This window comes from Mobula hypostoma, chromosome 21 (assembly GCF_963921235.1).
Source record: "Mobula hypostoma chromosome 21, sMobHyp1.1, whole genome shotgun sequence".
In the NCBI taxonomy this organism is placed as follows: Eukaryota; Metazoa; Chordata; class Chondrichthyes; order Myliobatiformes; family Myliobatidae; genus Mobula; species Mobula hypostoma.
Window position 1 is genome coordinate 23,280,923 of NC_086117.1, and position 13,037 is coordinate 23,293,959.

Genomic DNA, 13,037 nt, shown 5'->3' on the forward strand with positions numbered 1-13,037 from the left:
ACTGAAAACATTGCTTCCATTTCCAACAGGGCAGCAGACACCAACAGAATCAACAAACCCATTCGTAAGGCCAGTGATGCTGTGGGGATGGAATTGGACTCTCTGACGGTGGTGTCTGAAAAGAGGATGCTGTCCAAGTTGCATGCCATCTTGGATAATGTCTCCCAACCACTACATAATGTACTGGTTGGGCACAGGAGTACATTCAGCCAGAGACTCATTACATCGAGATGCAACACAGAAGTCATTCCTGCCTGTGGCCATCAAACTTTACAACTCCTCCCTCGGACGTTCAGACAGCCTGAGTCAATAGGCTGGTCCTGGACTTATTTCCTGGCATAATTTACATATTACTATTTAACTATTTATGGTTTTATTACTATTTAATTATTTATGTTGCAACTGTAATGAAAACCAATTTCCCCCGGGATCAATAAAGTATGACTATAACATATCTCTGCAATGAATGCAATGAAAACTAAATTGCGGAATAGACGACATAAGGAACCCCCTTCGAGTATCGCTGTCTCCAATCACCCCTCGATAGGACCGCCTTGTTGCAGGAAAACAAGCCCAGGGCTCCCACTGATTCAGCGATATTGGTGTGTTGCAATGATTTTATATGTTCATACGGGGAAAATATGTGCCGTGTGTTTAATATCCAAACGTTACTTAAAATGTTATGATGCTATTGACAGATAAGTGACTTATATAACCATATAACAATTACAGCACGGAAACAGGCGATCTCGGCCCTTCTAATCCATGCCGAACGCTACTCTCACCTAGTCCCACCGACCTGCAGTCAGCCCATAACCCTCCATTCCTTTCCTGTCCATATACATATTCAATTTTTCTTTAAAGGATAATATCGAAGCTGCCTCTACCACTTCTACTGGAAGTTCGTTCAACACTTACTTCAAGCTCCCTGTCCGCCCCGATAATTGACTTATTATGTTCATGCGAGGAAAATATGCGCTGTGTGCTTAATATTAAATTCGTTAAACACTTTTAGAAACGAATTTGAGTATATTAGCCACTTATCACCTATATTCCAGTCGTGATTAACACCCCCCCCCCCGAACAGAATGGCCAAAAACAATTTGCAGAGGAAAAAAATCGGCAGGTACATGCATGTGCAGATCACACATGCGCGCTGGTGCCCGCGCAAGGCTTCATGGTCATCGTAGTTTTTCTTGGGGTAAACACAACGTATTTGACTGCTACTCTTGGCCGTTGGCAACCCTACACCACCAGCCCCCCCCCCCCCCCCGGGTCAGCCGGTCCGCAAGAATATTGTCAATATTAAACCAGTCCGCAGTGCAAAAAAGGTTGGGGACCCCTGTCTTACAGTATAGGCAGCACAGTTGCCATACCAAGCTGCCCTGCATCCTGACAGGATGCTTTTTAATGGGGCATCAATAGAAATTGGTACGGGTCACCGTTACATGCCAAACTGCTTTAGGTTCCTGAGGAAGCAGAGGTATTGGCAAGCTTCTGCAGCCGTGGTGTCTATGTGGTTGAATCAGGAAAGGCTGTTGGTGATGCTCATTCCTAGGGGCTGGAACCTCAACCTCAACAACTCTCTTCTTGGAATGGAGTGACATTTGTGATTTTCCAGACCTCCAGAGCTATTCTAGAAATGGCCATTCCTGAAAGATCATTACTTATGCCTCCACAATCTCTTCAGCTACCTCTTTCATAACCCTGGGGTGTAGACCATCTGGTCCAGGTGACTATCTACCCTTCAGACCTTTCAGCTTCCCAAACACATTCTCCTTAATAATAGTGACCACACTCACACCTGCCCCCCGACACTTGAATTTCAAAAATATATTTTGTGACACAGTTCATTTTGAAACCATGATTCCTGAAAAATATTTTCATCGTGTGTGTCAACTGTGAATTATTAGGGTGGGATTGCTCAACTATTCCCCAACACCACCAAAATGTTGGGCGCTTAGTGCTTTTTTTTAAAAAGAAATTATTTTTAGAAGTCCTGATGAAGGGTCTCAGCCCATAACGTTGACTGTACTCTTTTCCATAGAGGCTGCCTGGCCTGCTGAGTTCCTCCAGCATGTTGTGCATGTTGCTTGGATTTTCAGCATCTGCAGATTTTCTCATTTGTGACCTGCCTCCCTCCTTTTTCAGCTGCTCACCAGTTCAACCAACCCACCCCACTAAATCATTCAAGTCTGAGGCCAGAGTCAGAATTTACATATTATTCAAACAGACAACGCATGAGATTAATCCAGTCCTCTCTCCATGAGCAAATTCACCTACTTTACACATGATAATAGTGATCAGAACAGGATATCTAGCTGGCAATTCCTCCCCCAACCCAGCCTTAGCTCAGAAATGCTCATGGGCAATTTCAAGTCAAAGAAAAAATAGATGATATACTGGTCTGCAAAACCTTGCAATTCACCAGCCATGACAGCAGACAGTAATGTATTAAGTGAAGAGAATGAGACAAAAAGCATATTCACATAGAAATAAATTTTATTAGTAGATTTTTTAATTTGAACATAAATACACAGGGTTGAAACTCAGTTTTGCTCTGCAACATAACAGGAACAACAAATACAGACCCTGCCTTGTATTGGTTCTGCTCAACTTGCATTCATAATCTAAACAAAAACTAGTAACAGGCTGCCTTGGGCCAATCAGCAACTTGGGTCTACTGTTACTTTCCAAAATGCTTTTCATTCAGATGTGAAGTAAAAGGATCGTGCTGAAAAGCAGCATTACAGTACATTTGCATCTGATCTCTAGAGACACTGTCCCAAAAGCAGGGGATTCACAGCAAAGTTCCAAAACAGGGTCAGCATATGTAATCAGGATCTGCAGAGGCACTTTAATGCCACTAAGGCTTCGAAAACAGACCAATGGTCACAGTTTATGGATCTTGGGGTACGGATCAGGTACTCTCAATAAACCTCAGTTGATCAATATGCAATGTTTTTATTAATACTTAGTATTTATAAAATTAAACTGTACTCACATGATCAACCGATCTACAACATGAAAATAAGCCTTCGGTGGAAGACACCCAATGGTCCCAGCAAAATATTATAATATTAACTCTGACAACATGTTTGAAAAGGAAGTCAACCATGTGTAACAGCAAACCACTTCATTCCCTACTTCATACTCTCCTTCCCCCACAAACATTCCTGACTTGAATTAAATTAGTAAGATTGCCTCACAGGTTCCTGCATGGAATCTTTATCCCACAACCCAAGTGTAAGACATCACTGGAAATAAGCAAGGTTTTCACAAAAATCAATGGAACAAACATCCTGCTCATCCCACAGAATAGCAGCTTAATGTCCCTGTAAACTTTTGTGGAAATATCTAGAACAGAAACAATTTGAACAAAGCAGAGGCCAAGCCATGCTCCAAATCCACTGACTAAATTTAGTGATTACACAGTTACAATTAAAGCTACATGTATGTTTTTCACACATCTCCAAAATAAATAGATAAATTAGGAGTGGGGAAAATCCCTCAAAACTCAGCCATCAGCACATACAGCCAATAGTGGATACATGAATAAGACAGCTTGTACTGTAATTCTAAAACAACCCACAAAAGGTCGTGCAACCAGAAGGACAGGTTAAAGTTCTTAGTTCGGAAAAAAGGGAAACTGCCCTCTTTAAAAAACAATTCAGCAATAGACTTTCAACTAGCTACATTGCTACAATATAGGATATTGCTGCTTAAACATTTTTTTTTAAATTAACAACATGAGGCATAGAGAATGTTGCTTTAGCTGAACTACACCTTAAGACCCACTGTTGTAACATGTTCAAATACACAAGGATCAGACTTGCTCAGTGGGGCCCCAAGGTGATTCTGCTGAAACCTACACTTTATACAAAATATCTGGTCCCAAAATCCTGAACTTAATTTGATACTTGGAAATCAGAGTCACAGGCTCTGTGTAATTCCCCTAGAAGGCTTGCATTATCATCATTATAGAGAAGAAGCCCTTAACTCTGAGTGGAGTCATCGGAACGCCATCATGACAACGGTTTTTTTTAAAGCAGGTTTTCTTATCTTTACAAGGCCAAGTTGCTAGCTCGACACTCAACCCAGCACAGATGGAAAGCGTGCAAGGGAGCCGGCTGGATTCGAACTCGGGAACCTTCGCTCCGAAGTCCAGCGCTGATGCTACTAGGCCACCAGCTGGCATTATCATCTTTATACTTTCCTCAAAATCCCTAAGAACACTCCACTTTCAAAATAATTTTTTTTATAATTAAAGCAGTCATTAGTTGATTGGTCCTATACATATACAACACAAGACTTTCAAACTCTTTTGAAGATTCAAAAAAATCTGCAGGTTTGTACATCACGGACAAGCGTATGTCCACAGAACCATACAACAAGGCCTTTCTATTACACATCAATAGAGACACTATTACTCCCTTTACATATTTTGCACAAAATAGTAATGTTTGACAGCTCAGAGCTTCTTTATAAATATTCAGAATATTTTAAAATCTTCATTTTAAATCGTTGCAATGACTTAAAATGGAGTGGCTCATCTTTGACTATAATTCAATGTTTTGCAATTCACAATCTCTTAACAATTTAACACAACTGCAAAAATTTGCTACGCTGGGAAGAGTTGTGTATTGTAGTTTATTTTTCTTTCCATTCTTTAACCTAATCATCCAAAAAGAGGAAAATACAAGTCTAAACATTAAAACCTAAGTTAAGAATTAACAACACAACAAAGGGGATCTGGAAGATCTTAAAACCAAACAAAATGAGTAGCTTATTTACAGCAACACAATCTGCCCTCATTTAGACATTTAATTAATAAATATCTGCTTTGCCTCAAGATGTACAAAAATAAATAATTTACCCTTTTGCTAAATGCAAGCTGACTGTTTAAGGTTTCTTTAAGATACAGCTGATTACTTGTAAAGCTGAAGAAAAGTTTTAAAATCCGCTTTCTCCGAGTTCAGACTTTAGCGTGGTACGACAGATTTGTGCAAAGGCCTAATATTTAGTTGCTTCACTGAAAACTTAAGCCTCCACTATCACTGATTATGAGCCTTGTGAAAACTTGTAAACAATAAATAATATAAATATCCAGTTTACACCAGCACTACATATTAAAAACCAGACAATAACAAAATTAAACTGATAATGAAACTGATGAATTTCACAAGTTTGATAAAAGAATGATTGTTTCTTGCTTAAATAAAAAACTTATGCACAAACTAAAATCCTTCATCAAATGTTCAGATGTGAATCTTACGCCAAATCAGAAACAAACCTTTAAGACATATTGCATTCAGTAACTGTCAGAATTCCATCTCTACTGATTCAAACGCTCATTAAGACTTCTGATTTGGTTTCTCAAGCCTTTCATCATAGGTTATCAATAATGATGAATAGCGATATTAATTGGAGAATACTTTAAAGCATTCCTATGATGTTCCTTTGCTTGTTACCTAGGCTACTTATTCTAGATAGCATAACACTGCTAGTTGAATAGCAGATAAATATCACATGGGTGCGCAAGCATTCACCCTCTATAACAGCCAATATTTGATGCAATGATCAAGATGGTCCAAGTGACTTCCAAACACGTCACAGTAAAACCAATGAGCCACAGTGGCACCAATACTGTATAAAGCATCTCCATCAGAGTTTCAGGCAGCATTTTAGAGCTGATAAAAAAAATGCTAATCAGAAAATAAATCTGCTGATAAATATTGGGGAGTGGTCCCTTTAATCCTCTTCCCCGATGCACTGTTATTTCACTAGTGTTTAATGACATTCACAGAATGAGCCAGTCAAATCCCAGGATGATCACCCAAGATCAATTAACTTCAAGCAAGTTTTCCCAAGCCTCTTCATCGCGATGTGACTCCAAGTGTCATTTTCAAGTTTTCATATACCACATAACTAATGCTCACAGCAGGAATAACTTTCATGAAGTTTGGTGCTAATCCTCTGTACAGTCCAATCGCCCCTTCTGTGCTTAGAATGTGTTTGAATAGTCCAAGCATTGTGTGTTGAGGTGCTCCTTCGGTGGTAGCTTTAAAGAAAGAAAATAGTTGTGATTTATCCACTTGTAATCAAAGGAAAACCATAAACTCTAGAGATAAGAGTACAACTACAAGACCAAAGAAGATGCTCATACCATGAAAAGTATCCAACCATTGAATCAACATCTTGACTAGAAACTAAGCTCTAGAATTTTATTTTGACTAAAAAGAGCTTCTGCCAATTTCTCGTCTTATTATTCATTTGGTAAATATATTGCATTGGGAAGTACTAAACAACAGAACAAGGCAGCCCAAGTCTCTAACCCAAATGTAAAGCAAAACTGGTGAGAACTGAAATTGACAAAAGCTGGAATATCAGAGTCTTGCAGCCTGGAAACGTGCATGTAAGCCAAAAAAGTATGGCTTACTTTCTACACCCATGTACAAAGTCAAGATCACAATTAATCTTTTCATGGCTTTTAAACGATAACTTAATCTGCAGTCACCCACAGGTATAGGCACATATACCACTACAGGAGAGCTGCTGCAAACTTCAAAACTCCAGCAGTTTGGCAAAATCATTTCATGCATCGTTAGTTTATCATGATTTATGACACAGTAACAATTCTTTTACAAATATACCAAAAACCTCTTGGGTTCAGATTTAGCAGTTGCTGCTAAATGCTCAACAAGTATATAGCTTATGTGAAGGTAACTTTATTCATATTAGTAAAATGCACCTGCATAGCTTTATGATCTATTCAAACAATTGCCACCTTAGCCAAATACCTTGTGCTTGCATTCGCGTCCTGACAAGTGCCAAGGGATAACTGGCTAACTGTCCGCATGTGCTTGAAACAGTGCCACAAGCCAAGAGAACAAAGACCCCAGGATCCACACTGTCAGTGGCACAGCGCTGCAACCATGAATTTTTTAAAGTCTACAGAGAAAGAAAAAATGCTTGTGATAAACTTAATGTACATCTAATTAGTAAAACTTCATACAGTGCAAGGCAAGAATTTGCTTGTAACAAACAGATAAAAAAAATGTGGCAATGAAATTAGGCTGTGCAGTCGGGTATGGTTGCAATGTTATAAACAAATTCTGTAAGTTTGAAATCTCACCTCATATATAGCTAAGTCTATACCAGCATAAGGAATGATGCCCAGCATATTGGGAATATAGCCTTTGTAGAATGCAGTAATTCCCTCCTTCTTAAAAATGTGTTTTGCACAGTTAAGTATTCCTGAATACTGCCCAGTTTTCCTCAGTGCCAGCCTAGTCTTTAATACCTGATTGAAGCAATAATCAAAATGAGAGAGAAACAAACATTTATTTTTAAGTAATGGAAAAGTAAATTAACAAGCAGATTATAACTCCAAAATTAAGTCTTTTTACCTCCATTGGATAGATGGTGCTCTGAGCAATTACCCCGGCGAGGGATCCTGCAATCAATCTCTCCTGTATTCCCAAAGTTTGTTGGTTACTGCCAATTATTCTCTTTATCTGCAAGATAGCATCCACAATGAACAATATGAATATCGTCAAGTAATGGTTATTCAGAATTGCTTACCTTTTTAACATTTAAAAAAACTCTATAGGACCAATGCAACTTTGAACAAGATTATAACAACTAATAATTTATAATAGGAGTCAAAATAGTCAGTAAATTTATTGGTAAGTTCACTTTTAATTACATTATATTTTTATAAATTTAAATCTTCTTCATATTTCAGCTTTCTCACCTGCTCATACGCCATGAACTTGAGCGCAGACTCTGGAGCAATTTTGATTGCATTAATTCCATTTCCTCTCCACAGGGACCGGAACCCTCCTTCTTTAATCATCTGGCTAAACCCTCCCGCAATGCACATGCTGTTAGATTTGGAAGCATGAACCTGTTGACAAAGATTTCAATAATGTTTTGCTCTAGGTTATGTCCTCCATTTGCTGCGAATGCACAGATGAACGCAAAATGTCATTCTTATTGCCACTTAAAAGATACCTATATCCACACTGAATCTCGTGGCATCCAAAATTCTTCACCAAGAGTATATTTTTATTCAACACAGCTTTGTAAACTAAATTTGGTCCAAGCTAAAGATGTCTGAAATTTATACACTGGAATCACTGAACTCCGTGCATTTCTGATGGATGCTGAAATTGGTCCAAATACTTGGGTATTAGGGAGACTCAACTAATATCCTGTTGGATGTACAATATGGTGCAGTATGATCAGTCTCCAAAAAATCTCAAAAATTTTAACCTATTGGACAAAATCAAGAAAATTAAGGCATAATTTTAATGTCACGGAGTAGATCAGATGTTCTTACTACACTGCCACCCAGCTTCGTGTCATACACAAACTTGGAGATGCTGCATTTAATTCCCTGACTTGGATGAGGGAATTAAATGCAGCATCTCCAAGTTTGCGGATGACACGAAGCTGGGTGGCAGTGTTAGCAGTGAGGAGGATGCTAAGAGGATGCAGGGTGACTTGGATAGGTTGGGTGAGTGGGCAAATTCATGGCAGATGCAATTTAATGTGGATAAATGTGAAGTTATCCACTTTGGTGGCAAAAATAGGAAAACAGATTATTATCTGAATGGTGGCCGATTAGGAAAAGGGGAGGTGCAACGAGACCTGGGTGTCATTATACACCAGTCATTGAAAGTGGGCATGCAGGTACAGCAGGCGGTGAAAAAGGCAAATGGTATGCTGGCATTTATAGCGAGAGGATTCGAGTACAGGAGCAGGGAGGTACTACTGCAGTTGTACAAGGCCTTGGTGAGACCACACCTGGAGTATTGTGTGCAGTTTTGGTCCCCTAATCTGAGGAAAGACATCCTTGCCATAGAGGAAGTACAAAGAAGGTTCACCAGATTGATTCCTGGGATGGCAGGACTTTCATATGAAGAAAGACTGGATGAACTGGGCTTGTACTCGTTGGAATTTAGAAGATTGAGGGGGGATCTGATTGAAACGTACAAGATCCTAAAGGGATTGGACAGGCTAGATGCAGGAAGATTGTTCCCGATGTTGGGGAAGTCCAAAACGAGGGGCCACAGTTTGAGGATAGAGGGGAAGCCTTTTAGGACCGAGATTAGGAAAAACTTCTTCACACAGAGAGTGGTGAATCTGTGGAATTCTCTGCCACAGGAAACAGTTGAGGCCAGTTCATTGGCTATATTTAAGAGGGAGTTAGATATGGCCCTTGTGGCTACGGGGGTCAGGGGGTATGGAGGGAAGGCTGGGGCGGGGTTCTGAGTTGGAGGATCAGCCATGATCATAATAAATGGCGGTGCAGGCTCGAAGGGCCGAATGGCCTACTCCTGCACCTATTTTCTATGTTTCTATGTTAAAACATTCAAAGAGTTATTTTACAAAATCACTAATTAAAAGAATAACTGTTTTGTCTACACTGAAAAAAATATTTTAAAGACAGAAATCAGGGCATTATCCTGCTTTTCATACCCAGGTTAATAACACAGACTACAAAAACATTCTTGCTAATGCCCTGCCATCAGCAGCACAACTTTACAGGTGAATATAATTTATGCAGGAACAATCATACTTTGTAAATCAAATTTTGAGAAACCAGAAAAATAACTGAGCTGAATACCAATAAATGAAAAAGTTCACAAAAACTACATTCTGTTCAGACAACTCCGTCTGTTTTACAATACCCTCCTCCACCTCTCAAAACCACAGGAGCAGAATTAGGCCATTCAGCCCAACAAGTCTGCTCCGCCATTCCATCATAGCTGATCACGGATCCCATACACCTGCATTCTCGCCATACCTTTTGATGCCCTGACCAATCAGGAAACTATCAACTTTCGCCTTAAATATACCCACAGTCTTGGCCTCCACCACAGCCTGTGGCAGAGCATTCCACACATTCACCATTCTATGGCCAAAAAAAAAAATTCCTCCTTACCTCTGTTCTAAAAGGTGGCCCCTCAATTTTGAGGCTGTGCCCCTTAGTTCTGGATACCCCCACCATAGGAAACATCCTCTCCACATCCACCTTACCTAGTCCTTCCAACATTCAGAAGGTTTCAATGAGATCCCCACCCCCGCATTCTACTAAATTCCCGTGAGTACAGGCTCAAAGATGCCAAAAGCTCCTCTTATGTTAGCCTCTTCATTCCTGGAATTATCCTTGTGAACCTCCTCTGGACTCTTTCCAATGACAACACATCTTTTCTGAGATAGGGGCCCGAAACAGTTGACAATACTACAAGTGCAGCCTGACTAGTGTCTTATAAAGCCTCAGTATTAGCTCCTTGTTTTTATATATTTAATTCCCCCCTGAAATGAATGCCAACATTGCATTTGCCTTCTTCACCACAGACTCAACCTGTAAATTAACTTCTGGGAGTCTTGCATGAGGACTCCCAAGTCCCTCTGCACCTCTGATGTTTGAACCTTCTCCCCGTTTAGTCATAGTCATACTTTATTGATCCTGAGGGAAATTGGTTTTCGTTACAATTGCACCATAAATAATTAAATAGTAATATGTAAATTATGCCAGTAAATTATGAAATAAATCCAGGACCAGCCTATTGGCTCAGGGTGTCTGACCCTCCAAGGGAGGAGTTGTAAAGTTTGATGGCCACAGGCAGGAATGACTTCCTATGACGCTCAGTGTTGCATCTCGGTGGAATTTAGATAATAGTCTGCACTATTGTTCCTTTTACCAAAATACATCATCATACATTTCCCAACATTATACTCCATCTGTCACCTTTTGCCCATTCTTCCAATTTGTCTGAGTCCTGCTGCAATCGTATTGCTTCCTCAGCACTACCTACCCCTCTACCCATCTTCACATCATCCACAAACTTTGCCATAAAGCCATCAATTCCATTATCCAAATCATTGACAAGCAATGTGAAAAATAGCGGTCCAATACTGACCTCCTGAGGAACACCGCTAATCTCTGGCAGCCAACAAGGCCCCTTTTATTCTCACTTGCCACCTTCTGCCCTTTCCATGCCAGTATCTTTCCTGTAACGCCATAGGGTTTTATCTTGTTAAGCAGCCTCGTGTGTGGCACCTGATCAAACATTTTCTGAAAATTCAAGTAAATGACATCTATCGTCTCTCCTTTATCCATCCTGCTTGTTACTTTCTCAAAGAACTCCAACTCTGACAGATTTGTCAGGCAAGAGTTCCCTTCACAGAAACCACGCTGACTTTGACTTATTTTATCATTAGTCATGAGGAGGGCAGCAACAGTAAAGGGGCATGGAAAGGAAGAAAGAAAACATTAAGAAATTTGCTCTTGGTGACCAGCCAAGCATACTTGCTGGAAGTGTGGGCGGCAGGATAGACGAGCTAAGATGCATTGAATGATCAAAGGGTGCACCAGCACTTGTGGGCAACTCACCTGCATTAGCACCTTGAGTCGGTCAAGTGGGGCGGTGCATGTCCTAGACACAGCACCCGCACCCCCTCCTGCTACTAGCTGTCGCCACCACATGCCAGTTTGCTTCTCCTCCTCTGTGAACTCATCCGGAATTGTTAAACTCTCGCCTACATCAAATATCTGAAACAGGAAATATCAACCAATGGAAATGTTAATCAATGAAGATATAAATAATATTCAGCATAGCAACTTTTACCAAAGAGGTGGACCTGAACTCAAACTTAAAATTTAACTGATCAAGATACAAATTAAATTCAAAGATGCCAATAGAATTTAAAAAGCCGAAGGCTTTTTTTTTAATGAATTTTATCAACAGATGTCCAAAGGTTAGTTAAACTCAGGTCTTTGCTCAATTCAAAAGTTGAGCAATGGAAACCATTGCTTCATACTAATCAATCTGATTCAGTCAGGTTTGTCAGCATTCAATTCTCTGCAATAAAACACTTAAACTTGACTACAATGGAATGTTACAGTTCAAAAGTCACTTATAATAAAGTAGGAAAAATTCTGAACTACTAATTTTCACGTGTTATACAACTAACCAACTTCTGCAAGAACTCGATCCTTTCTAATTAATCTTGGAATATCAAAATGTAACTTTAATATGGCAATAGTAAGATAGAAACCATCCTTGCAACAAAAACTGGAAGCAACATTGGTGCAAATATTGAATCAATATCAGAGCTATGACTTATGATAAAGCGAACTACTAACCACTAACTGCAGATGAAGGTCTTGACAAATTTTACAAATTAACAGTCAATGAGAATTAAATATCTGTGCACCTCTAAGACATTGTACCAATTATCGCAGTAACTCCAATATCAGAAATTTTGAAAAATTACTCGAATCTTTGTTCTGTTCAAGAAATGGTGAGCAGCGAACATCAAAATAATAGTGACTTGTAACATGTTCTTTAGGATGTGAAGAAATGCAGCCACATAGAGCTTTGAACGAAAACTTGACAACACCATTTTCTAACATTACAGACCTTAGACAACGCCATCAGAAACAAGAAACAAGATAATACAAATTGTAGCTATCTGACTTTCTGGTTACTGCTAAACACCAAATCACAATTAAAGAGTTGTAAACATTCAACTCGTACCTATTGAGGAGCTGAAAATTATGACCAATGAAGGCAGGGCAGTGGATGCTGTAATGAAGGCAGGGCAGAGGGTGTTGTACTCTAATAAAGCTCTTGACAACCTCCCTTGTGGTACGTTGAGTCAGACAATTAAGGCACATAGGATCGATGGAGGCTTGGTAGATTGGTTTCAAAATTGGCAAAGCCATGGAACAGAGGGTAGTCATGTAGGGTGTTATTCTGACTGGAGATCTGTGACCCACTGGTGTTCTACAGGGATTAGTGATGGGACCTCTCTAGTTTGTCTTTACTGATTTTATATTATGATTTGTTCAAATATGTAGACAGGCTTCCTGGCAATTTCACAGATGACATGAAATTTGGTGGAGCTGTGGATAGTGAGGAAAGGTTGTTAAAGGATACAGCACGATACAGATCAGTTGGAACTCTAGGTAGAGATATGGCAGAAGGAGCTTAATCTTGACAAGTACAAGGTGTCATACT

At 39.6% G+C, this 13,037-nt stretch overlaps 1 protein-coding gene across 6 annotated transcripts in view; it reads right to left on the reverse strand.

Moving 5' to 3' along the window:
- Positions 1-2,491: 2,491 nt before the first annotated feature.
- Positions 2,492-13,037, reverse strand: part of slc25a25b (solute carrier family 25 member 25b) — a 40,883-nt gene continuing 30,337 nt past the window's right edge. For all 6 annotated transcript variants that reach the window (XM_063073619.1, XM_063073618.1, XM_063073620.1 and 3 more), the window contains 6 exons: positions 11,408-11,566; positions 7,757-7,909; positions 7,410-7,517; positions 7,136-7,303; positions 6,801-6,951; positions 2,492-6,061 (listed from right to left, as the gene is read on the reverse strand). In XM_063073619.1, the coding sequence (XP_062929689.1) occupies positions 5,877-6,061; positions 6,801-6,951; positions 7,136-7,303; positions 7,410-7,517; positions 7,757-7,909; positions 11,408-11,566 (924 nt within the window). In that variant the 3' untranslated portion in view covers positions 2,492-5,876. The remainder of the gene's footprint in view (positions 6,062-6,800; positions 6,952-7,135; positions 7,304-7,409; positions 7,518-7,756; positions 7,910-11,407; positions 11,567-13,037) is intronic.